General features: G+C 40.9%; 1 protein-coding gene across 3 annotated transcripts in view; it reads right to left on the bottom strand.

Moving 5' to 3' along the window:
- Positions 1 to 27,655, bottom strand: part of Ercc6 (ERCC excision repair 6, chromatin remodeling factor) — a 90,041-nt gene that overhangs the window by 45,447 nt on the left and 16,939 nt on the right. For all 3 annotated transcript variants that reach the window (XM_029564044.1, XM_008834115.3, XM_029564045.1), the window contains exons 5-7: positions 25,904 to 26,627; positions 9,008 to 9,136; positions 2,217 to 2,375 (exon numbers count right to left, since the gene is read on the bottom strand). In XM_029564044.1, coding sequence (XP_029419904.1) covers positions 2,217 to 2,375; positions 9,008 to 9,136; positions 25,904 to 26,627 — 1,012 coding nt within the window. The remainder of the gene's footprint in view (positions 1 to 2,216; positions 2,376 to 9,007; positions 9,137 to 25,903; positions 26,628 to 27,655) is intronic.

Genomic DNA, 27,655 nt, shown 5'->3' with positions numbered 1-27,655 from the left:
TGTTATATGGCTGTGCTTCAGTTCACTCAGCACATGAAGTGGAGAGCAGCCAAACTCCTCGGTACACCTCGACTCATAAAGAGCCCAGTACCTTGACTGATAACATCTCGGCATTCTCAGAGGAAGCCATGTCTACCAATACTGTTGCAAGAGAAATGACCTGGCACTAGTCCAATATGCTACACTATTTCATTATAGAAAGAGGATGTGAGCATTGATGGTTAACTGATCACAGCTGATGCTCACTAGAAGCCCTCGCCTCACTGCTACTAGGACTGCCACCACGCAAGAGGACATGTTTTAATTTTTAGATGAAAACTACACTACATAGATGACTTTAGGTTTTCTGCACCCAGAATGTTAAGACTCCACACAAGGCTCACGATAATAGAAAGGGAAGAGAAGAGAAATGGAAAAATGAGAAAATCCTGGAAATCATTTATGGAGAACAAGTCCTAGAAACCATCTAGGAGAGCTAATACATTGTAGTTATCAGAAAACCCCAAAAGGGTCACCAAGACCAAACCAACCGAAGAGCCTATTTGGAGCAGAAGTATTTTTTTTTGTTTAAATACTAATAGTCAGATAGGAAAACCTTGCATATTCATGTTCAACTGACTTTTCCCTTGGCCTGGAAAATAATAGACATATGAAGTAGTATTCTGACAGTTAAAGAAAGCCTTCTGCTTCAACAACAAAATATTTAGTCTTTAGAACTCTCAACAAGCTTCCCCCTCCTGTAGTCATATACGTGCAACTGGGGCTTTGAAAAATTAACAGGAGGCGGGTGTTTAGCAAGATGGCTCAGCCGTTAAGAGAACATACACACCCTACTGCTGTTGGAGAGGACCCGGTTCGGTTCCCAGCACTCACTTCGGGTACCTGTAACTGGAGCTCTAAGGGGTACAACATCCTCTCTCTGGCCTCTTCAGGCACCTGCACCCACATGAACATATTCCACCCCCAGACACTCATACATACACATAATTAAAAATGAAATATTTTTTAAAAAGAAAACTATCTGAAGACTTCAAACACTCCTCAAAGTAGTGTTGACCTGCTAAATGAACAAAAGTGTAATAAATAAAGCAGAGCAGTATCCCCAATGACTCAAAATAATAGTCTTTACTCAGAAGCTTATGGTCCATATTTGGCTATTAAACATTTCTTTATCAATGCTCCGGAGTACAGGTAATCACACTGTGCAGTTGCTGACTTTGGCCACACCAACACCGTTACAAAGGTGCATCCAAATTACATGCAGTGAGTGCCTCCAGCCCTAGGACACTTGTGATTCCATTACTCATACTCACTAGATAAACCTGAAACACGAGGAGTTCTAGGCTTATCTGAGTTCAAGATGAAATATCCTACATAATTTACCTAGCAACATTTTTACCAATATAGATATCCATGACAGGAATTTACAACTCAAACATGGAAATGCTAACAGCTCTTTATGTTAAGATCAAGCAATTCAGTGCTGCCATCTGAAACACAGTAAATGCTTTTTCTTTTAGAATAAAAACACTAACAGTGTATTCAAATCTCCAAGTAGAAAAATTAAAACCTAAACAGAGTTTTCTACAATTTTCGACAGTCCTTTAGACGCTGGTCTTGGGAGAGGAGTCCAAAATACAGTGAGCAGAGAAATAACTTCACCAAAAACAAGCCTGGGCACTCTTCTAACGCTATCATGCTCACAGACTAGGAAGGAAATATGGAGAACGGCTTCTTCAAAGCTCCAACTTTCCCCATGAATAGACTTTGTACTTACTGTAATGCTCACCTGGTCTCCTGCCAGAACAAATATTTTAATGTAAAACTTAATAAATGGGACTAAAGGTATTATGTCTAATTTAAAATTCCATATTGTGTAAACTATTGATATTAACATAATTGAGTTTGTAAACAATCCATTTGCAAGAAGTGCTAACCTTAGACATTGTATTGACCCAAAATATCTAGTGGGGCTCATCTGCAAAATGAAGCATCAATGCCTGGAATTCATTAAAAGTGTTACATGTTTAATTTCTCCTGCCCTACAGCTCCATTGTCTCGTAAAATTTTTCCTTTGATGTCCCCCACTAAAAGAATTAAAGGAATATTGTAATTGAAATGTCATCAATAATTCACAAGACCCTCCTCCACAGCAATACATCTGATGAAATATTCATTGAGCTCTACAGACTGACAGTCTGCAGAGGAGCACTTGCCTGTAATTTGAACCGCGAGTCCTGATCTTGCTGTAGCTCAGACCTGCCAAGAAGGCAATTATCTGGATGGTCTTGCCCAATCCCATCTCGTCTCCCAGAATTCCTCCTGCCTGCTGGCAGTGCAATTCCCACAGCCACCTAACACCTGTCTGCTGATACCTACAACAACAAACACCAACAAGAAAAGAGAAAATGGCAAATGGTGGGTAACACAGATTGTAACAGAAAGTACTCATGAATTAATCATTTGTTAGGTTCTAGTACCAATCAGAGAAATGTTCCGGATGTGTGTTTTACATGAGTACTATATTTATAAGGTCATACATTTTTGATCACCTAGGCATAAAATCACAAATTTTTCTTTATAGAATGTTAACACATTTCTAATTAAACTGATAGATGGGGTAATTGGGGACTATTTCATTTCTTTTTCAACATTAGAAATGGCTTGGTAAACAAGCATAAACTTACTAATCTTTTATTCACTTTCTGGGAAGCAAGAATCCCAAATATTCTTAGTATATAAAGTTCCATAATTTTTTTTTACAAAAAGAAGTGATACATTTTTTGTCTCAATCTGAATAGCATTAAAAAAAGGACAGAAAATCCACAATTTACAGCTTATACTGTTGCAAAGTCACTTGATAATCCTATTATCTTTTTAGAGGGAAAATTAAAAGTTAAGACTATAAACAAGTCTGACTAATAGGGCTGTTCTCAAAACATTAGTATATAATAGATGGTTCTGTTGTATTATTAGCAGAGGTAAAAAAGAACAGTTTATAAAGACTAGCACAAAAAGGTCTTTTAATATTTTAAAGCAGAAATTGATTAAAGGATTTTATCATAGATACAAGAAGATCAGGGCTATTAAAATTTTAAATAAGGAACACAGGAAAAAAGAAACAATATCTCCTCAAAAAAATCTAGCTGGTATTTCCCTTTTTGCACCAATAGCACATTCAACTCTGTAAACAAGAAAGTAGTTTTTTTTTTTAAGTTATAATAAAGCAGGGGCTGGAGAGATGGCTCAGCAGTTATGAACGCTGGTTGTTCTTGCAGGAGACCCGGGTTTGAATCCCAGCACCTACATGGCAGCTAACAATTGTCCGTAACTCCAGTTCCAGGGGATCCAACAGCCTCTTCTGACCTCCGCAGGCATTGCACAATACGGGTGCACTTACCTACATGCAGGCAATACATGCATACACATAAAATAAAAATAAATAATTTTTTTTAAAGTTTAAAATAAAGCAAAAAACATCTTCAAGAGGGGATGAATATCAGAATAGTAGAAAGATTGTATGCCAAGTTAACAATGTAGAGCAAAACCCACATAAGATAAAAGTCAAAGGACCTACCACCACCAAAGAAAACACCAAGGCTAAGGAGTACCAGCAGAAGAAGGTGGGTTTACTGTGGATATTTTTTTTTTATTGCCCCAGAATTTGCTACTTGGTATCTGCCCACTGAAAATCTCACTTTGAGCCAGCTACAGTAGCTCACATCTATAATCTCAGTACTTAGGAGGCAGAAGCAGGAAAATTCACAAGAGTTCCAGGCTTGTCTTGAACAAAGAAAGGAGTCAAGGAAGAAAGACAGGTGACAGACACACAGATAGACAGACAGGAAGACAGGTGACAGGCACACAGGCAGACAGATGGGAAGACAAGTGACAGGCACACAGGCAGACAGATGGGAAGACAGGTGACAGGCACATGGGCAGACAGATAGGAAGACAGGAGACAGACACACAGGCAGACAGATGGGAAGACAGGTGACAGGCACACGGGCAGATAGATAGGAAGACAGGTGACAGACACACAGGTAGACAGATGGGAAGACAGGTGACAGACACACACGTAGACAGATAGGAAGACAGGTAACAGAAACACAGGCAGACAGATGAGAAGACAGGTAACAGACACACAGGCAGACAGATGGGAAGACAGGTGACAGACACACAGGTAGACAGATAGGAAGACAGGTAACAGACACAGGCAGACAGATGAGAAGACAGGTGACAGGCACACAGACAGACAGATGGGAAGACAGGTGATAGGCACACAGGCAGACAGATGGGAAGACAGGTGACAGGCACACAGACAGACAGATGGGAAGACAGGTGATAGGCACACAGGCAGACAGATGGGAAGACAGGTGACAGACACACGGGCAGACAGATAGGAAGACATAGTTTTAAAAGTCTGAGTCTAGCTGTTGACACTTACAGTATAAGGAAAACTTTGAGACCTACACTGCTTATTAGCTTTGTTAATTATAATAAATACATTGGACAAGTACTTTGGAGGAAAAGATTGAAACTCAAAACCCAATGTAACTCTAGTATGAAAACAAGATCAATCAATTTGGGAAGAAAGACAATTCCATAAATACATAGCATGTCATTAATGAACAATGACTGCCACTCAAGGAGCGCACTCACTGCTTCACAATCAACCTGTTTGCAGCATATTTTATAGTCAGGAAGCAAAGGCTCAGATGTTTGATTAACTTGTCAAAGTCATACTACTAAGAGAAAGCAGGAGGAAGGGAAGGGTAGGGTGAGAGGGAAGGCGGGGGAGGGAGAGGGAGAAATTTGCTCTCTTGGGGCCGTTTGGTAATTATCTACAGACTTTTTTTGGAGGGTCTCCCTGTAACCCCAGCTCACCTGGAACTTGATATGTAAACCAGGCTAGCTTCAATCTCAGAGCTCCTCCTGCCTCTGCCGTGATTAAAGACGTGCACCACCACACCAGGCTTTCTGCAGACATTTTGTTGTAAGCAGAGAAGGACAGCTGGGATCTAGTAGGTGGAGGCCAGAGACTATTCATTCTACAATGCTGTGGACAATCCCTACAATAATTTATTGGGTCAAAATGTGAAGGCTGAGACAATCCTGATTTGAAAGAAAGTCTGGTTCATGAACTGGCTCTACATCAGCTTCTGAGAAAGATAAATCCCCAAAAAACTTTTTTTTTTAAAAAAAAAAAAAAAAGGTATGGTGGTACATACTTAAAATTCCAACACTCAGGAGACTAAGAGAGAATTTTCAAGTTTGAAGCCATCCTGGGCTACATGTGTACTTCCAGGACAGCCTGGGCTATATAACAAGACCTTGTCTCAAAAAAAAAATAATAATAATACAAAATACAAAATAAAACAAACCAACCAACCTGGCATGAACCTACTTTCCAAAATCCCTGAATTTCAGCCAACTGGCCTAAAGCACACAGCACTTATGGAAGTAGGTCCTCTAAGCAGGGACTTGAGCCTCCCAGTGATCACCCTGCTATTCCACCTCCATCCAACACAGGGCTAACACTTTTCCTTTCCTAGGGCCCAAATTTAGTTAAAATGGGAGGAATTTGGAAATCAGCAATTGGGGAGTTATGAAAGAAATAGTAACCAGTTTGGTATCTCAGCAGTCTTGGAGTGGGTCTCATGTGACCCTGGAGAAGCAATAATAATGGGCTGGGTGTCTCAACATCTCCAATCCAAATCTAAAACCCCAATGGCTTTCACAGGGCACATGATGGTGTGTTTACAAGATGAGTACCATTAAAGAAATGATACAAGGAAAACTGCTCACTAGGCAGTCCTATAACTGCCTCTCCAACAGCTAGGAAACTATACAAAGATGTGCAGGGTAGCTACCCCCAGCCCCAATGAACAGGCCCTCAGACTGCAGTTGAAGGCAACTGTTAACATGCTAAGTGATCATGTAATCACATGGAAAGGCACCCGCCACCCTGGTTGGCAGGGGTGTATGCTGAATGAGGAGTGAGAGGCCTGGGCTCTGGCTCCATCAGAGCCACTGAATGACCTTGATGATGTTGTTTCACATTCTGAATAACAAACCCTGTAAAACTACAGTTAAAATGAAAATGGTATAGAACCTAGCTTTCAAAACCTGAAAAGCATATACAATTTATTCTTTAGAACATCAAATAGTCTTACAAACTTCTATATACAACTGTGAGGAAATTACTCGTCTGCTATCCCCATAGGACCAAAGCATCAGAAAATAACCAGAGATAACTGCTGCATCTTGGCATTGTTACACTAACCCAAGATTGCATTCATTACTTTGGCGGAAGGTAAGGTAAAAAAACTGAAGTCTTTCATGTGATTGCTAAATTATACAGATGAATGCATTTTCTGGGCAAACTTTCAAAATAGAAATCTAGAAGTTAAACATTTTCTTGCGGAAAATAGCACTTAAATGGAAAACTGTACCTTCTGACTCCCTGGTGTGCAACTCATATCCTGTTAATTTAATTCCACAGAGTGCAGCGAACAGAGTAAAAATATATCTACAGTTTAAAATTAAATTGATTTGGCTAAAACTTAATCATAAAAAAATAGGTCCTACTAATTCTTTTTTCCTACAAAGGACAAAAAGATTTATAGAGTATTTAAAATCATTTTTGTAGATATAAAACAAAATACATTCCAGGAAGGCATAATTAAGACTAATTAGAACCACAAACAAACACGTATTCGTATTAACTATAATAAAGTTAATAGCCAATATCCCCACTCCTATATATACTTAGTAAAACAAAGTTTGGTTCTATTAACTGTGAGATTTCTTTGCTAAAAGATCTGAAAATGGGGGCTAAAGCGATGGCTCGGCAATTAAGAGCACTGGCTGCTCTTGCAGAGGACTCAGGTTCAATTCCCAGCACCCACAGGGTGGCTAACAACCACCCATAACTCCAGTTCCAGTGGATCGGATGCCCTCTTCTGACCTCCACAAGCACTGCATGACATGGTGCACTTACATGCAGGCATAACACTCATAAAATAAAAATAAAATTTTTAAAAAATGATCTGACACTGATAGAAACAGTATACTCAACCTGACTGATAAGGACATTTACCAACTCATTCACACATGCAGAAGAGCCTGCCTCTGTTAAATCAACTTCATCTACAATTTGGGTACTACTTTTTGTTAAGACAACATTGCTACCATTTTACTTATTCCTTAATAAACAATTACTTTGAAGAAAATAAAGAGTTGCCATAAATGTGGTCTTTAATGTTTGTATAGTTAGTTTTCACTGGGGAGAAGCAACAGATGAGACAGTCACCTTTCCAGGATATGAACTGACTTCTCTGCAGAAATTACTAGAGATTTAGATGTCTGTCTTCCATGTTGCTCTTCCTTTACTGAGACAGGCTACTCAGCCAAGTCAAGTCACATTGTTAGGACTAAGTGTCACCAAGTGTTTAATGGGATAAAATAACTACTCTTTACCTCCTCACCTTTTCCAATTCAAAGAGAAATTAGAACGATAATACAGAACTTGGGAGAGGGAGCTGAGTGGAAGAACACTTGCCTAGCATGAACAAAGTCCTAGATTTCATCCCCAGTACAACAGCTAGAGGTAGAGGTAGAGGTAGAGGTAGAGGCAGAGGCAGAGGCAGAGAGAGAGAGAGAGAGACAGACAGATAGACAGACAGACACAGACATCATTTGTAGATCTTGATCTTGCCTGATGTGTAGTTCAATGGTACAGTGCAATACCCAGTACTACAAAAACAAAAACAAATATATATGTATACACATATATATAACTATGTGTGTGTCCTCATATATGTAAGCTCTTTAAAAAGAAATACAAAGAGCATGCTATTTTTAAGTAGATATCTTCCATAAGTTTAGGGCATTGTTGACAGCTGAATCTATAAAGAGCATTAAACTCAATCATCTCACAGAAAGAAGTTTACATCTTGCTCTGAACTATGAATTGATGATACGAAAAAGAAAGAAGCTATTTAATGGTTTAACTTCCTATACAGACCTAAGAAGCCTTCCTAAAGCATCTTGTTAAGTAAATCCCAAGAGTGAGGAAAGTGAAAATGTTCCTCAGTATTTATACTCATCACAGGAGACCTGCCCAGTGTAGACCGAGCACACATCTATCAGACAGAATCCGGTCATCTTCAGCACTAGGCCACTTCACACATGAAACTCAAGTCAGCTTCCAAGAGCAACTTATCTTGCCTGTATCTTCCTTCTCTTTTAACATTATGTAGAATGACATCTACATAAAATATTTAGATGCACATTTGGTCAGCTCAAAAATATTATACCCTGCCGGGCGTGGTGGCGCATGCCTGTAGTCCCAGCACTTGGGAGGCAGAGGCAGGCGGATCTCTGTGAGTTCAAGGCCAGCCTGGTCTACATAGTGAGTTCCAGGACAGCTGGGGCTACAGGGAGACCCTGCTTCAAACAAACTAACTAACAAACAAACCAGCTGCAATGAGAAAAAAAAAAAAAATTATACCCTTAGGCACGATAAAAGATCCTCAGAAAATAACCAAGAGTTCCTATTTCCACATAGAAGAAAAAACAAAAACAAAAACCTCCCTAAGGTTTTATTTAAATATGTAACTCCTGATATTGATTTTAAAATACAAGTCTTCCTAATATATTAATCTGATTTAAGAAATTAAGAGTTTTAGTCCTTAAAATTATTAAGAACAAAAACATAATTCAATGCAGAGGCTTTTAAATGTGTTGCTTTTAGTCTACTGAGACAAGTTCATAGATTCATCAGTTTACAAACATACCCAGTACGCACCTTAGTCAATTTATTATCATCTACATTTTAATGAACAGCATGTGGCTAAAATTTCATTTGACAGTGCCTGTATTTGCAATAAATTGCTGCAAGTACCTTAAGGGTCCACAGGTAACTACCGCGTAATTTCTAAAATGTTAATTTGTACACAATGGCTCAATGACAAACATAAAGGACAGAACAAATGGCACGTACTTAAAGAGCTTTTTAAACAGAAAACCTGGCACTTTAAAGCCTTCATCAAAGTCAGCGTCGCTCTCCTCAGAGTCGTCCTCAAGCTTCAGGCATTCCTCTCTGTCCTGCAGCCTCAGCTTATTCCATCTCCTATGGTGAACATAAAAATCATGTTTCCATTATTCAGATTATAAGACAGGTCAGAACAGACAGCTCTACATCATACCCTGGAAAAAAGAACAGGCAAATCAGAATGGTGTTTCAAGGGTTTGCTGCTATCATTACCCAAATGCTAACACTCAAAGAAAACCAACTCTCTCTTCCTGCCTCCTCAAGTCAATTCCTGCTTGAATTATTACAACTACTCCAGAAATATTCCTGTATTTCTCATTTCATTATCAAAACCACTTACTCCTCTTCAGCATACCCTAAGGGAAAATTTCTCTACTAGCTCCTAAGATATATGAACTTAGTCCTAGAAAAGGTTCAGAAAAATTTTAATATAACTCTTTCCAAAATGATAATATAGTAATAACAAAATACACTTAGAATATTTCTGTGCTAAAGATGAAAGTCATATGCATAAAACATGTTTTGAAAAGAAAAATTATTGGTCAAAACTGCTGTATCAGATGATCAACAATGATCTTTTAAAAGAATGTGTTAACTGGATGAAATCTAAGTTAAATTAGTAATATGATTCTTTTAAATACAAAAATGATGAAGATTTGTATATTTCAAAAGCAGGCTTCCATGTTTACTTAACAGAAAAGTAACAACTGTGTGAGTTATGAAAAGTCTTGCAACACAACCATGGCTTGTACAGAGGACAAAGCCATCTAACCAGACTAATTTTACATTCATAGAACTATACTGAACTCTAAGGTTGTGAGTAAAAAGAAAGTTACCAAAGTAAATAACTGTGGATGCTGCTATTTTCAAATAAAAGGATGCCTTTTCCTCAGCTTGCACACAACTGACATTCTAAATACTGTACTGTGGTAGGAATGGAATAAATGGAATAAAGCAGTAATACTGATAAATACCTCAAACTATAAAGCACACAGACCAGGAGTATACATAAGGCATAGAGAACATAAAAGTGCTGGCTGTAGACACATCCTGCTATTGAGAACCCATCATAAAAGCAATATGGAGGCAACAGGCAAGAGTCATGAGCAACCCCATCCAGGAAGTTGCTGGTGGGCAGTAAAGAACACCCTCTTCAAAACTGTTGCCTAGGGGCTAGAGGGATGGCTCAATGGTTAGGACTGCCTATTGCTCTTGCAGAGGATCGAGGTTCAGTTCCTAGCACTCAAATGACAGTCCACAACTTGTTGGTACCTCCAGTTCCAGTGGATGCCCTCTTCTGGCCTCAAAAGGCTCCTGCATACAAGACACACACAAACTCAAGCATTCGTGTACACGTGCATACACACACACATACACACACACAAAAAAAAATTTTAAATAAATAAAATTATGGGGCTGGAGGGATGGCTCAGTAGTTAAGAGCACTGGCTGCTCTTACAGAAAACCAGGGTTCAGTTCCCAGCACCCATATGGCAGCAACAACCATCTGTAACTCCAGTTCCAAGGGATCTGACACCCTCTTCTGACCTCCACCAGCACTGTATGATATGGATGTATTTACATACATGTGGGCAATACACTCTCACACATAAAATAAAAATAAATTTTTTTAAAAATTATTTTTTGGTCTTTTTGAGACAGGGTCTCCCTCTAGCCCCAGCTGGCCTGGAACTCACTACGTAGACCAGGCTGGCCACGAACTCACAAAGATCCGCCTCTGCCTCCCAAGCACTGGGATTTTAAAGGTGTGTGCCACCACACCCGGCTTAAATAAAATAGTTTTAAAGAATAAATAAAATTAAAACTCTTGGCTAGTTAAAAAGTTCAACTCATCAAAATAACTGATATTTACTTGTGACCAATAAGAAAGCACTAGTTGGTAACTTGGAATTGTTCTGTAGTGTGGTAAGAACTTGGAGAAATAAGATTAACAAAGTCTTACTGGTAACTTCCAGAGAATAGCAGCGAACCAAAGAGGCACTACTAGAGCCAAGCTAGAGAAATAGCTTTCACACACCCTAAGATTTAATATGTGACACTTCTTTACATAAAAAAACTTAATGTCCTTTGTGTTTAACTGCTAAAGACAATATCTTCCTCTGTTTTATTAGTATTTTTCTTCCTTAAAAATTATCTCTACACAATTGGCAAGGTCAGTAACTCCAGCTGGTTATAACAACCTGCTGTTCTTCCAAGATTCATGTTATTTACAAACTGAGTTTAGTGCAATAGAAACTACAGCGGTTCTCAACAGAGACAACTGTGCCAAACTCAGTGGCACACTTAGGACAGTCCATTCACCCAACAAAAAGTTACCTAGTCTCACATGTCAATAGTATCAAAGCCAAGAAAGCCTGGCATACTGGAAGATCTGCATCAGAACACCAACAGTGGGAAGGTATAGGAACTACCCTGGTGCACACCTGCATCTGTACTGCTTAGTCTCTGAATTTCACAGTTTCAGATAATGAGATAATCCTTGATAGCCAAACTCTGAGTTTCAGAACTCAATACCAAATACCTGTATAATAAAGAATACCCATATTCAGCAAATTTTGTGAAAAAGGTGAAACTGTAAAAATCACGGAAACTACTACAGGTACTTAAAAAGACTTCATTTTGAAATTTTTCTACAATAATTTCATAAGAAGAGAAATAAAAACACCAGAAAAAAATTGTGGCCTTAGCTATTTGGCACAACACGATCATTAAAGACTTTCTATACCAAGTATTACATATTGAATTTCATTCCTAGATGATAGCTACTTCCTTAGACTTTACCATTAAATTTTTGTGGCTGTTAAATGTCCCACCACATCATTCTACACTGACAAGATTTCATCTTTGCCTCTTGCCTTCCTCTCTCTGTCCTAAAATATGCAGACATCATGTTGCCACAGAATTCAGCACCTAGGAAACCACATAAGCCACCACAGAAATGATTACAGCCAAGTGCCTTCCGCTTCATAAAGAAAGATGAAAGAGCTGAACATTTATTCAGTTGGCCAAAGAATAAGGAAAGGCGGTGGGGATAAATCACTACAGTCAACAAGCACCTGTACCAGTGTGAAGACAAATTGCCTCAGTAGAATCCTATACACATCTTCAAGACAGAAAATACAACCACATGCACACGCGGCTCAGGCTAGGAAGACTCTTATATACAGCAATACTTCCTTGTGTGGCTTGGGGCTGACCATCTGAGGTGTGGACAACCTGGCACACTCAAGAAAGGGAGAGCGGAAGTTATCCAAACATAGAAGATGTAGCTCAGTGGTAGGGTACTTGCCTAGCATATCTGTGGGCCGAGGTTCCAGCCCCAGCAGTACAAAAACAGAAAAAAAAAAAAAAAAAAAAAAAAAAAAAAAAAAAAAAAGAAGCAAAGTATAGAAACAGTGGCATTCCCCATCCTAGGTGTGGCCAAAGTCTTTTAAAATAATTGTATTTGTGTATTTTGTGTGTATATGTGGCATGCACATATTACAGTATGCACATGAAGGTCAGAGGACATTTTTCTTGAATTCATGTCTCCTTCCAGCTCACATTCAAGGCATCAGGCTTATGCAGCAAGTCATCTCACCAGCCCAAGAATGTTTTTAAAGGTGCCCCCTTCAGAACGACATCCAGATCCAGCTTTGTCCTACAGCATGGCAGGCTGAGCAAACTGTCTGGCCAATGCTCGTAAAGGGTATAACTGTGCTATGAATACACTGAGTAGGAAAAGACAGAAGGAGGGGCCTCCATGCTGACTGACCAGAATCAAATCCTCCAGCATTTTTAGTGTTAGTTACCTTTCTGTCATTGTGTCAAAATACATAAGATAATCAACGTAAAAGAAGATTTATTTTGACTCATGGTTTTAGAGATTTTATGGTCACTTGGTTGACTTGTAACAAAAAGCAGATAGAGAATAACTTAAAGTCAGCTGGAGGTAGGATACTATCCAACATTCATCTTTTTTAGAAAAGAGTAACTTTCATGTTCTCCATCCTCTCGTTTAAAAAAATCTACACATGTAATAGTCACAGCTGCGGCCACATAAAGCGAAGTGGGCCTGGTGTTCCCTGGCAGGGCTTCCAACTCCTCACACAACTGCCATGCTCAGCCCACTACTGATTCCACCAATAGCTACTTAGAAGGAAAGCCAGTAATAAACTCAAATTCTGATCATATGCAGGCACAGAAAACACTCCCTGGCTTCCCCATGTGCATGCAGGAATGAGACCCTGGCCCAGGCTCTGAGGCCTGGGGCTGATGCTGCAGTAAAGCCTGTCAGAAACAACTCAGATCCAGCCTAACAACTGAACTACACAACTCGTGTAAGTTAGTGGGGCGGTCTTGTCAATGGAACCCTAAGAATACACCTGTAAGCTAGGTGCAACCATTTAGAGTTATTTTAGAATTTCTAGAATTCCAAGGGCATTCCAATTACCTAAGAGGAAAAACATAGCTGCGGCATTATGCCATGCCTTGCATGTGGCTTTGACTCTTCACCTACATATCCAGTCCTGTCCCCAGCCTCTGTCCTCCAACGTTCTCATCCTCACACCTGGTAGAGACTTCAGATCCCCGGTCCCCTTCCCTAGGAGAAAGCTTTCCCTGAGCAGGCAGAGTTAGGCATCCTGTCTACCAAGCGCCATCCTAACTCTGTGACATCCTAAGCACCCTGGGGTCTCCTCTACAGGCCGACTTGAGTGTTGGCATATAGTGAAATCCTTATCTGTCTCCCATTAGACTGGGAGCCATCCGAGGACGGAGACCAGCAGGATGCCTCCCTCCCAGCAGACACTCAATAATGCTGAGTAAAGAAGTTCAGAACTGGGACAGGAATAAGGAAGACAGCAGGCAGAGAAACGCGAATTGAAAATGGTCTAAAGAGTCATCAAGAAACATTTCTAGGAGTTTCCTGTTCCACCTCATTTCCAGCCTACCTCTTGCTTTTTAACTTACTCCTACCCACCTGATTCTAAGGCTCCATATGTTTGCTTTGCCCACTAGACAAACATGATTAAGGTCTGCAACAAGGAATGACCCATGGAAGAGGGCAGCTAGCTACAAAGTCATAGAAATTCTTTAGAATCCTATAATCAAAAAAAAAAAGATATGAAGGGAAGCTACTTCGAACAATTAAAACATACAAAATAAAAACTCATTAAGTCCTTTCAAACCTGAGCTCCATTTTTCTGATTTCTCAATGGGTTCACTTGGCAACAAAACTGGTTTCTGTACTCTAGCCAGTGGGAAGATCAAGAGCTCAAAGTTTGGTCCCAAGCTTGTCCAGAACCAACAGGAAAGGCTGGGTAAAATATCCCACTACTGATGAAAGACCTTCTGAGGACAGGAAGAGAGTTGCTAGCCCTAAACTACATTTATATCACTAAGAAGGAAATAATGCTTTTGATGACATCATCTTCATTTTTTTTCCTTTATGTCACCCTTGTAACAGGCGCAGCAGCAAGCAAAACGATGTGAATATGGTATTCACTTTCAGGGGGGTTTACCTCCTGTGACCCCCGTCTGACTCCAGTAAAGGCCTCTCACATAGAACCTAGTTGGATAATCACTGAGTGAAAAGAAGACATAAGACTGTGAGATGCAGAGCTGGAGAGATGGCTCAGTGGTTAAGAACACTGACTGTTCTTGTAGAAGACCCAGGTTTGAATCCCAGAACCCACATGGCAGCTAACAACTGTCCGTAACTCCGGTTCCAGGGGATCCTACAGCCTCTTCTGTCCTCCACAGGTATTGTACAACACGGGTACACTTACCTACATGCAGGCAATACACACAAACACATAAAATAAAAATAATAAATAAAAATTAAAAAAAAAAAAAGATTGTGAGCTGCCTTGCAGGCCTTTAGCTGGGAAAGGCCTGTCTTTCAGAAAACACCATTCAACACTGCTACTCTGCGTCCTTGACACAAAATGAGCTGAATATTGGACTGTTACAAGGACTAAATAAGATAGGGTATGTACAATATACTAAGGAAACCACACGTGTTAGAGATGGCATTTGATATTACTAGTACAGGCCCTTTACCAAAAAAAGCAAACAAGAAATTTTAGTTAACTGCAGTTTAAACACGAACAACACATAACAAATGTTAAAGCATCTACTGCAGCAGGGCACAGCAGTGCAGGCCTGTAATCCCAGCACACAGGAGGTAGAAAAAAGAGGAGAGTCCAAGGTCCTACTCAGCTATGGAGCTAGTCTGAGCCCAATCTGGGTCACATGAGGCTCTGTCTCAAAAAAAGGAAAAAAAAAGATCAAAGAATAAGCAAATAAGCAACAACAACAATAACCATCATTGCAATCTCAGGGCAGTGGGATTTAAACTTGGCCCCCAAGCATAGAACACTGTTTCGCTACTCCACCCCATACAGCAGCATGTTAGATGCACAGGACATCATAAGCATGCCATCCTGTGCCTCCAGGACAGCAAAGGGTCTGGAAGCCACAGGGGAAGACCACAGAAGAGCTTCAAGGGAGGATCTGGTGCATCTCCCTTAGAGCAGAACTGAGGACACACAGTTTAGCTTTGACCTACCTGCCCTTATGGACAGTGGTCTAGTGCCCTCTAGTGTATGCAAAGTAGAAATAACCTCTTATTTCTCCCCAAACTACCCATACTGTACTTCCATTCATATATCTTATCACTAAATAGGCTTTAATCAAAAAGCATAACATCAATAAAACTTGAGTTTCTAACAGCTAGTAACTTAAACATCCTAGTGCCAATTGTCAAACTGCCTCTGACTTGAGAAAGGTAAACTCACACACGCTGCTGTTTTTAAGCTCTGGATAGTTCTCACAGAACCTCTTTTCAAGCATCTTACTAGTTTGATGAATTCTTTGTCCTCAATTTTGGCTTCTGGCATGAAAACTCAGGAACAGCCAACAGCTTTAAGTTCCTACTGTGTTCTCTGGCAGTCTTGTTACCCACAGGCAGGAGGGTACTGCTCCAATCCTACTTTACAGATGACACACAAGATCTCATTGTTACCACTTGAGATTCTGGCACTCAAATTCCTGGTCTGTGATTTCCAACTCTGATATGGTTCACCATCTTCACAAGCACAGCTGGCTAGCTCTAGACAAGTTTTTATTTTCTTTTATGTGTATGAGTATATTGCCTGCATGTATGTATGAAAGTGTACTCATGTTGTACAAAGCCCATGGAGGCCAGAAGAGGATGTTGATCCCCTAGAACTGGAGTTCTGTACAGTTCTTAGCTGCTATATGGGTGCTGGGAAACAAACCCAGATCCTCTGAAAGAGCAGTCAGTGCTCTTAATCACTGAGCCATTGCTCCAGCCCCCTCTAGACAAGTTTTTTGTTAGTGGTAGTATTGTACAGTATTGTATAGCATAATATTGGTAGAGGTATGTGTGCATGTGTGTGCCTGCATGCATACGTGCATGCGTATGTGAGAGAGGACAACTCTCTGGAGGTGTTTCTCCACTTCTACCTTGCTGAGACAGGGTCGCTCATAGGGCTTCTCCCACTTGCACAGCCAGCACACTTCAGGATAGCAGGCCCATGAGCTTTTGGAAGTTCTCCTGTCTCCACCTACTATCTTGCTGTGGAAGTGCGGAAATTACAGATGTGTGCCACCACATCCAGGTTTTTACATGAGTTCTGGGAACCGAACTTATGTCAACAGGCTTGTAAGTCAAGAAGAGCTTTTACCCACGGAACCACCTTCACAGCCTTCTGGAAAAGTTTTGAGATTACACATATGCATGCATATTTTAATAGAGTTAGAAAATGATTAATAATAATTGACATTTACTGATGTTCACTGTGCATCAGTCACTAACTTAAGTGTTTCATATGGACTGACTCCTTTAATCCAATAAGATAGATACTATTACTCTTTTTTTCCCCAGAGAGAGGTCAGCTAGGTGCTAGTAATGGTGAGGAAGACTCAGGCTCCAGAGTCTACTCCCTCTTGGTTACATCACAGTGTCCCTCAACAAGCACTTTCTCAACTCCTTAAACACCTAGCCAAAGGGTCAGTGATTGCCTCTGTAACTACCACATCATAAAAACAACCATAGGAGGGCAAACCAAATTCCACACCTTCAAACTGTGTCTTTAAAAAATCAGCAATGCTAAGGTTTGGAGAAAACATGCCTTTGTTTCTGTGTACAAACATGATTCCTCTCCAACTTTATCAATGCACAGGGTAAGTTACAACCCACTACTCAGTCACCAGACACCCGCAGACTCCTCCAAGAGGTTTGGCAGCTCTGACTACAGATGATCTGAGCTGAACTATCCCATGAGACACACTTAACACCAGACAATCGATGTACACAACTGCCCACACCAACCCACTAACAGGACAAAAATGCCTATTAATGGAAACCTGCAAACATGAGAAGCCTGGGATTGTACAGTCATGACATGAGCATGCCCCTCCCAACACCACTGTCCTTACTGCCCTGTCTTTACACTGTGTATACGTTGCAAAGATTGTTGCACCTGGCACAGTTTAAATCTGCACTCAGATCTGAAGGGGAAAACCATACATCATACAGCTGTATCATTCTGAATACAGTGAAACTTCAAGTCAAGACTATTCTCCACTTACTGCAATTTCCATGAAGGAAATTCAACAACAGCAGCACAATGAGTACAATTTGATTTTTAAAAATATTCAGGCACCAAGCTGGGTATTTAATATAGCTTGCATTTTTGTAGTGCAATAGGTTTTCTATTTCAGACAGCTAAGAATCCCTTATAGATTAGTCTAATTTGCTAAATTGAGATACTCGGTGTTTTACTTTTCTTATCTGCCTTTTTATGGTCTATCTGGGTGGACTTAATTGGCACATCTGAGCAGATGAAATACCCTCAGTTAGGAGTCCAGATCTCACAGAGTAAATTAAGACTGATGCAGACAATTATGCCTGGAGCCGAGAATGAAAGGTGTGCCCAGAGCAGGAAGCAGAATTAGTCTTCATCTGTGTCCCGGCTGTGTCATTTAAAGAAGCCGGCTCTCTAAGAAAAAAAACCCTGAAGGGGGAATCCTTTTTTTTTTTTTTTTCCTCTCTTTAAAATACAGATTCCTCGAAGAAGAAAGTAAAAAAAGAATGGCTCATTTCCTCAACAAAGAAATGGACTCTTGGAGACATGATAAGAACAATCTTCGAACTGTTGTTATTTAGGTTTCTGGATCAAATCTAGATTACACTTTTACTAATCTTAAATTTTCAGAGATCAAATTATTGGGGCTTTAGAAAGGGATATAAAGAAACTTGATTTGCTTAAGTATAGCCTAAAATTGCTGCATGCCCACCCAGTGCAAGCAAGGATCAAACTGAAGGACAGACAGGAACAATCCCAGGGCAAATGGGCTATCAGCAAGAGAGAAAGAAGCTCCACACAGACCAGAAAGACACAGAGGCCAGGAGAGCAGGCATTCTGAAATCATAGTCTTCCCAAGGCTCAGATTGGGACCACACATGGTGGGGAGCTGGTCCCCAGTGATCAGACAATCAGTTCTCCAGATAATGTTGTAAATTCACTAAGCAGACCCAGCTGCTGGATCACTCATTTTCCTGAACCACCTTCACAGCCCTTCACTTTCCCAAGGCTCCTCCACAGACTGAAACTCAGCCATATGACCTAATCTCTCAGGTGCCTGGTCTCCTAGGAGGTTGTAAGGATGAGACTACGTGCCTGGGCCACATGGAAGAGCACCGAGAGGCTAAGCATTCAAACATTCAAACACGACTGCTACTGCAATTATGCTTATCCGCCTCCCCAGCAGATGCCATCTTTTCTCAGGTCATAGAAGCCTCCCACCTTCCAAATTCATAAGACTCTTCAACGTTCATCCTAGTTGGTTCAAACTGTTTCGGGATCTGACCTGTGGCAGCACAATGGCAACCTGTACTCCTCAGAGCTGTCTATGTGTACATGTGTGTCCGTGTGTTCAGTCAAACCTCCACACCAAGATCCACAGAAGTCCAGTTAGTGCTCAAGAGAGAAGGTAGTCCAAAATATTACTTTCCCAGATGATTAAACTTAAAAATGATCAGAAGACATTTTATAGTATTTACACAATATGCTTTACTACAAAATAAAAAATAGAGATGAGAATTAAAAGGTTAGAATTTTTAAAAGTGTATTAAAGTGAGTTATAGCAACAGGCATCAAACTCAGTTAACACCATTCACAAGGCAAATTTTATCCCCACCATACCGCACTTATTAGGTCTTCTATACTCCAGCTTAGTGTGTGTGTGTGTGTGTGTGTGTGTGTGTGTGTGTGTGTATGTATGTGTGTGTAGGCCAGAGCAACCTCAGGTGCCCTTCACCTTTTTTTGTAAACAGGTTCCTTCAATAGCCTAGAACTCAGCAAGCAGGCTAGACCCCAGGAATTCCCTTCCCTCTTTGGCCCCCAGTGCTGTGAGTGCTCCATTATACCCAGTTTTCTTTTCCTTTTTGAAACATAGGTTCCAGGAATCAAACTCAAGTCCCCAGTCTTATAAGCAGGCACTTTACTAAGCTATCTCCCCAGCCCTAAACTCGAGCTTTCTAAACCATGGGTGACAATCCCTATGGGTCACATTAACTAAATATCGGGGTTACAAAAAACCTGGTAACAATAGAAGGTTTCTGAATGCACATGTAATGAATCCAAGGTGTTTCTTGCATTTATCTGTATGGCACAGTGCAACTTCCTTGCAGCCTTGATTCTGCACAACACATGTGCACTTAACACTGTGCATGCCTTAAGCCAGGCAATACCAACCAGCACTGCCTGGACACAGAGTCCAGATTCCAGTATGTAGGAACTGCAGTGTTTTTACTGTACATACAAAACCTCTGCTCTAATAGAAATGTAATAGTTTAAATACAGAAAATGAAGACTTTTAATATTTTTCAACTTTCACTTCTCAGAATATAAGTATCAGGAGTAAGCACCAGTAAGTAACTGAGGAGGCAGAGGCAGGCAGGTCTCTGTGAGTCTGAGGCCAGTCTGGTCTACACAGTGAGTTCCAGGCCAGCCAATACTACCTACTAAGACCCTGTCTCAAAAAGAAAAAAAACTGCTGTTTGAGTTGCAAAAAACCCCAAAAAAACAAAACAAAACAAAACAAAAAACCTGTTAAATGAATTTGGGCTTAGGGTTAAGACAGAATTCTTAACAATTTCTGGCCTGGCCCTAACCATGCTTCTTCTACTACACTTGTACTTACACAAACAGCACTCTCAGTACTGACAATTATAGAACCAAAACATCAACTCTGAAAATGCTGAAGATGTTCTGCATCCTGCAGTATCAAATATTCAGGAAAGATTCAAGATTTAATTCATGTAAAAATATATAAGCATATCTACCTCATAGTATGCAAACTTTTTGTCTTTAACAAGCAGTAAGATTATATACATACCAAAAATTGTTTTAAAATAAATTTATCATGTATCAATAAACATTTTACTTGTATTCCTATTATACATATCTACATACCCTGGGCCCTGTAAAAATTTCTTGGGCAAAATGGGAGTCACGAGTGATATGCGTAAGAATTCCTGGGAAGAAGCTACAAAGGCTGATTAACTGATCGAATCATGTGGAAAGGTCAACATGGTCCAAGTCCAGAACCAAATGACCTTGGGCCATCTTTAGCCCCCTTATTAGCCATTTATTGCCTTCCTCTGTATGTGACCTAATATCTTTGTGAACACAGGTAAATCCTTTAAAATGTACAAACAGACCCCGAGTTTCTACCACCCAAAATGCTAAGAATGCTGTCAGATAATATCTACAGCCTTTAGCTGAAAATGTTCTGCTTTTCTATAACCCACTTACACCATGTCTCTACCAGTATATTTTTAAGTATTCATTTATGATTCTTTTTAAACTGTTACAATAAAACTTCATAGAACTGTTACTATGTTACAATACAACATGGTATTTGGGGAAATCTAAATCTGTGTTTCTGCCCTCCTCACTCATTCCTGACTTCAAAACAAACCATCTCTTTTGTTCCTTTGAGGTGAGAGCCATTTCTTTCATTGATAGTGGAAAAAGTTTAAGCCTTATCAGACATCTCCCCAAAACACCTCCAACTCCCAGACCCTGGCCTAGATTTGTTTGCTCTCCCCCCGACCCCCACCCCCACCAGTGGAAGTGGAGGAAGCAATGTGCTGCTTCTCAGCTCCACCTTGTGGTCACACGTGGGCATTGTACAGCCACCCAACCCCACAGCAGAAGGAAACATTTCCAACAGTATTTCCTGGCTTCAAGCCTCAGCTTTCCCACTCAGCAGAGACCACGGACAAGTGGCTCATGAAGGGTTTGTGAGGCCCACTATAAGCGTAACAAGGCAAGAACGGGAACATATAAACTCTGGGGTAATGACTGGGATAATGCAGAAAAATACGTAAAGACAGGTTTGGGGGATAATGTAGAAAAAAATATGTAAATGCAGGGTTCTTTCATCTTAATATTGTTATATTTTCGCAGAAAAACTGGAACCATCAGAAGTGCTAAAAGACAGAGGGTGGAAAGCCTGTAAACCACACAGAAGGACCAACTTGAATTAACTTCAGGCTGTAACCTCAGTACTCAGCCCAACACACCAGATCATCTGAGGACACCAGGTACCTGTAGGGTCTGTTTCTGACCTTTCCCCTGCTTTACAGATTGAGGGTGAGGGTTGGATGGATTATCTCAGAAGCAATACTATATTGATTTAGGGCTGAGTAGAGAAAGCATTAAATCTCAGACTCTAACATCCTTACCAATTCTTTCCAATTGCCTGAAAGGGCAGAGACTCTCTCCCCTATATCCGCCTCTACACCTACCCTATATAAACACAATCACACACAAGGGGGGATTTTAAAAGTAACTACTACATGAACCAAACTGGCCCAAAGCTGTGGTCTCGGAAGGGAAAAAACAATTGATTTATACACATTAGCAGTTTCCAACCTGGACAGAGTCACAGCATGCCCAGGCAGGCTTTTCCCAAGTCCTGCTTGGTAGCCTCATGCTGGACCTCCAGTCACCTCCAGGAGATGGGCTCCCAGGAGTTTTACAGGATCGGTCTGTGGGCTGGGAAGCTCTGCTTTAGCAGTCTGCTCCTTGCTGAGCAAGTCCAGGCAGTTCACTTAGCAAGTTAAGTAACAGCAGACAGGGAAACCAGTAGGAAGGGCTTCAGGGTATGAGGTAAAGTCAGATGATGACACTAACCCCACTCTCACCAACAGAAACAAACAACAAAAATGTTTTGGGAAGGGGCTAGAGAGAAAGAGAGAGCACTAGCTGCTCTTGTAGAGGACCTGGATTCGATTCCCAGTACCCACATGGTGACCAACAATCGCCCATAACGTCAGTTCCAGGGGAATCTGACGCAGTCTTCTGACCTCCAAGGACACTGCACAACACAGGTGCACTTACACAACACACACACACACACATGCACGCACGCATGCACGCACGCATACAGGCAATACACTCATATCCATAAAATAAAAATAATAAGTATTTTTTTAAAGTCTTGGAAAATAAACTTAATCTATGCCTTATGGCCTGATCTGAATAGTGCTGACTACTGCTGGACAAGAGGCCAGAGCCAAGGGCAGTTTGGTTTTACTACCTCAATACTGGCAAACAGCTTGTAGGAATACTGCTGGTGTCCCCCTTTACCACCCACTGGACCCAGGTAGACATCAATAAAATACTGTGGTGCTCTTTCCCTAGACAGGGTCTTGATATTCTGGTAAACAGACACTCTCCCCCAGAAACTGGAACTGGCAGGTCTAGTCCCGAGTCCCTGTCCTGATGTAGACAGTTTAGAAGTTGAGCCTCTGCAAAGCGTGGCCACCATGCTCATTTCGAAGGTACTCAAATGAGACCACTGAGGAACTGAGGCCTCAAGAGCACAAAGTGAGACAGGATAGAAAGACAGAAAAAATTAAAGGATATGAGAAAGGAAAGCAGCCCCTGATGCTGGAATCTAATTTCTGTTTCCTGCTGGCTAACAGTCGAGAAACTTCGATATAACTGATAGAACCAACTGATAGAGAAAAGACATCAAACAAAATGTTAAGGGGCTGGAGAGGTGGCTCAGCGGTTAAGAGCACTGACTGTTCTTGCAAAGGACTCAGGGGTTCAATTCCCAGCACCCACATGGTGGCTATGAACCATCCTTAACTCCAGTTCCAGGGGAATCCGAAGCCCTCGTCTGATCTCCATGGCATTGCACGACATAGGTACACTCACATACATACACTCACACACATAAAATAAAAATAATAAATAAAATATTTTTTAAAAAACAACAAATTATGCTTAAGGCCAGAATGTTTGTGGCCTTGAATTTAACTGTACTAGCACCCCTCTCTCATCCTTAAACCCAAACAACACACCTTGAAAAACCACCAAGGAATTGAGTACACAGAAGGAATAAAGAACACATGGGAAGGGACTATGCACAGGCAGTCTACAAACAGTTAGACCATCCAAAATTGAACTGAGAGCTTGAGCCAAATCAGAGAAAGGAGGTTCATGACTACCACTGCTCAGGTCTGGAAACAGTCATGCTGTAGGAAAAGCCTGACAGGAAACTCCCAGAGCATCTGATTAAACAAAGACACCTTGAAAAAACTAAGGGGAACTAGTGAGAAGCCTGTGACTCGAGCTGAGAGCACGTGGAGGATGAGGTGCTCTCTCTAAGAGCTGCCCTCTTTCCTGTCCAAGAGTTTAAAAATGCACAGTAGTAAGCAATGAGCAGGCTGAAACCAGCATGCACTGTCAAGTTCCCTATAAAGTTCTTAGCCTGATACATACACTTAAATTGTAACCACTAAAAATGTGTTTTCTCTACTAGAAACTGGTTTTAATCTCATCATGTGTCATCAAGCCATTGCTAAGATAAGTAACGCTAAAGTGCCTCTTCACTGCAGGGACTAAGATTTCAATCCAGCTACAAAGATCAGCAACAAGTGACAAAATACAGGGACTAGCAGATCTCAAACACTGATATGCTTCTCAATCCTGAGCATTTTCTTTTCTTTTATCATCCCTCAATTCAAAGAGCACCAAAGGAGATGTAATATAAACACTTCAATGTGGATATCTGCCGCTTACAGCCTTAATAACTAGCTATAAAATTTTAAGAGCTATCGTATTTGGTGGCAATTAGAGTTATTGATAGTTCTGAAATTCATTTGAGATTTTACTGTAACTTTAGCAAAAAAAATGGCTTATGATATGGCTTTGGAAATAATAAATTGTTTTATAATCTTAACATTATTAAGAAAAACTTACTGCCATGAAATTAAACTATACCCATATTTAAAATTCAATCAAAATAAATTGCTCTTGATCAAAACACTGCTATGTTTAAAATATATTTAACATTGATCCAGTTTAATGAGAAGAATATATATTGCTATACTTATAATCAATAAGTTACGATTAACACTTTTATTAATTTTCTTCAGTAGTTAAAGGCTGAGTATTGAGCAGTAGTCCTGAAACATCACAAGTATCAGGTATGCATGCTAACTACGGGTGCAATGGGAAATGACAAACACAAGCTCCTCCTCAGCAGTGTTCTGCCACGTGGAATGTAGTGCAACCGTCCTCAAGACCTGGAATTAAGTCACAGGACCTTGAGTTCTTTTTAAGCAGCTCTGAAAAGGTTATGCAAACTATGTTAAGAGACCAGATTTGGTTTGTGAGCAATTCTAAACAGAAGAAAAAACGTTCAACTTTCATTCAGGAAGGCCAGTGGAAAGCTTCTAGAAATACAGTAAACTAGGTCTCCCCACATTGAGGAATAAAAACACTGTTGAGGTTTAGGGGGAAGTCATCCTAATATTAAATTCTTTTTAATTTTATTTGTTTTTATTTTATGTGTCTAAATGTTTGGCCTGCATGTATGTAAGTGCACCACGGGCTGTGAAGTGCCTGCAGAAGCCAGAAGAGCATCAGATCCTTTGGAACTAGAGTTACTGACAGTTGTTAGCCACCATGTAAGTGCTGGGAACCAAACCTGGGTCCTGTAGAAGAGCAGCCATTGCTCGTAAGTGGTGAGTCATCTCTCCAGCCCCACCAGTATTAAATATTTTTGAAGTAATGTGGTTCCTTCCCCCTCTGACGTCCTCAGAGTTCCTAGAGAGCTTGTGTAGGAGCTGTGTTCCTTTAGCCGGACATGGAGAGGCCTGAGGTGTGTGGACTGCTCTTCCTGATTCATGGAAACCATCCAGCGATGGTGATTCTAACTCCACATTACAGACACCCCTCCCCCTCTACCAAGTACTGGAAAGTCTTGGTGGTAAAAGCCAACTTATTCCCTGGCACACTGAATGCCCATGAGAAGAAAGGTGCACTGTGCATACAAAGTTCATCTTTGACATGACACTGGTTTATAAATCTGCAGATAACTATTTTCTCAAAAATAAGTAAGAAGGAATTTAAGAGAGCGTATATTCTTTAATATGCCAAAGCACAAGCTTCAGCTCTTTTCTGGAAGGAAATTTCTCTAAAACATGTTTCTTTCCTCAAAAGGAAAACAAACAAACAAATACAAACAGGAACAGCACAACCATTTCCTTTTCCTGACTCACTGCTCAGTGACTTATCTGAACAGAGACCACCCTTCACTTCAGTCCTCTGCTCACCCAGCCTTTCCCTCAGGCTCCCCATCCTAGACTTGCCTCTGACTGGAATAAAGAAAGAAGTCTAAATCCCTGGGACCAGCTGCACTGAGGACTCGGGCTCCTGGTTCTAGCTGGCCTCTGCACATATCATGGGTGCATCAATAGATATCTGTCTTCAAAGGCTGCACACTGACCTTAACCGCTGCTTATAGTAATCCTCATCTCCATCGTCTCGGCACCTCACTACTTTTCGACCTCCTCTTCCTCCTTCCACAGCTTCATCTTCTTCCCCGGAACTTGGGAAAAAGTCGTCATCAACCTCCTGCACTGGGACCTTCTGGCGTTTCTGGCCCTTGCACAGAGGCCTCAGTTCATAGTTGGTATCATCTGAAGATAGGTTAGCAATCCTCTCTTCCTCCTCTTCCTGCTCTTCTTCCTCTCCCTCGGTGGGGAAGGAGCCAGACTCCTCACCCTCAGAGTCTCCCTCGGCCTCTGGCTTCATCTCGGGCTCCTGGGGCTTCCTTCTTGGCATTCCCGTTTTCCCCTGGAACTGCAGCGCCCTCTTCTGGAGCCTTCTGATGTGCTTCTTCAAGCGCTTATCTGTCTGTGAGAGGACCCTGCTTCTTTGGTTTGGTTTGGCTTCATTCTGTCCTGGTTTTGACTTGGAGGTGACCAAGACTTTACTGGCTGCTCTTTTACTAGCAGCTTGTTTCTTCCTTTCAAAAGACAGCTGTGCTTGATCTGCCAAATATTTTTCAAAGCCCGATACTTCATTGAGCATTATTTTTCTAGGCTTTTTCTCCTGTTTCTGAGGGGCTGGAGTACCAAACGGTGTCATCTGGCCAGTGCGGATGAGCTCTTCCCAGGCCATCTCCTGGGCAGGCATGAGCATACTGCCAAGACACGATGGCCCTGGCTCTGAAAGAGGAACAACAATGCAGACCAGGGTAAAACTTGTCACTTGTTCATCAAACAGCACACACCCACGATAACACAAAATAAAATAAAGCACAGAGTAAAATTTATTACAGCATTTGTCATCCCATGTCTGACATATTCCTGTTAAAAAGTGATTTCTCAGTAATTCTTCCCCAAAATATGATATGGTACACATTTATACAGCCATTTTTTCAAAGGATGAAATCACAACATCCATAACATCATGGATAGAACTGGGGATTGTTATGTAAAGTGAACAAGCCAGGCACAGAAAGACAAGCACCGCGTGATCTCTCTCATCTGTGAGATCTAAAATGCTGCGCTCAGAAAGGTTAAGAGTAACATGGTGATTACCCAGGGCAGGAAGAGCACAGGGAGAGAAGGCTGATCAGTGTTACAAAGCTCCAGACAGACAGAGCAAGAGCTGGCGTGGGATCACATCACACAGGACCTTGATTACAGGCAATAATGGACTGTGTGTTTGGATGTCTTCTCCACAGAGAAATGACGTGTGTTTGAGGATGTGGATATGTTTAACCTGACTTATACACTATACAATATGTATGTACTGAAATACCATACGGCACCCTGTAAATACAAGCAAATTTTTACTATCAGTTATTTTTCCTAACTCTGAATTCAGATAAAATGTATCATGTTGTAGTCATACTCCCTGTACACACAAAGACAGGCTTTGGGTCATAAACAGACAAATTTGGCTGTTTCCTTATCAACTGGTAGGAGCAATTCATGAGAAGGAGTCCCCACATTTCCTGGCCATTGCTATACCCAACATTCAGATGCACCTAAACTCAAGAGACAGCAAAAGTGAAAACAGCCAAGGAATCGGTGTGCACTTAACTAAGACACAAAATGCTAGCTGTGCACTGTTCCACATGGTCATTATCAGTCACTCGTGTCACACAATAGCCAACGCTTTGACACTGTCACATGACAGTGTCATCTACGAATGTGCTGGACCTTCATAGCTGTCCTAGAACACATAG

This window comes from Nannospalax galili, unplaced genomic scaffold (genome assembly GCF_000622305.1).
Source record: "Nannospalax galili isolate Female #2095 unplaced genomic scaffold, S.galili_v1.0 scaffold996, whole genome shotgun sequence".
NCBI lineage: Eukaryota > Metazoa > Chordata > Mammalia > Rodentia > Spalacidae > Nannospalax > Nannospalax galili.
This window is presented reverse-complemented; position numbering and strand designations above follow the sequence as displayed.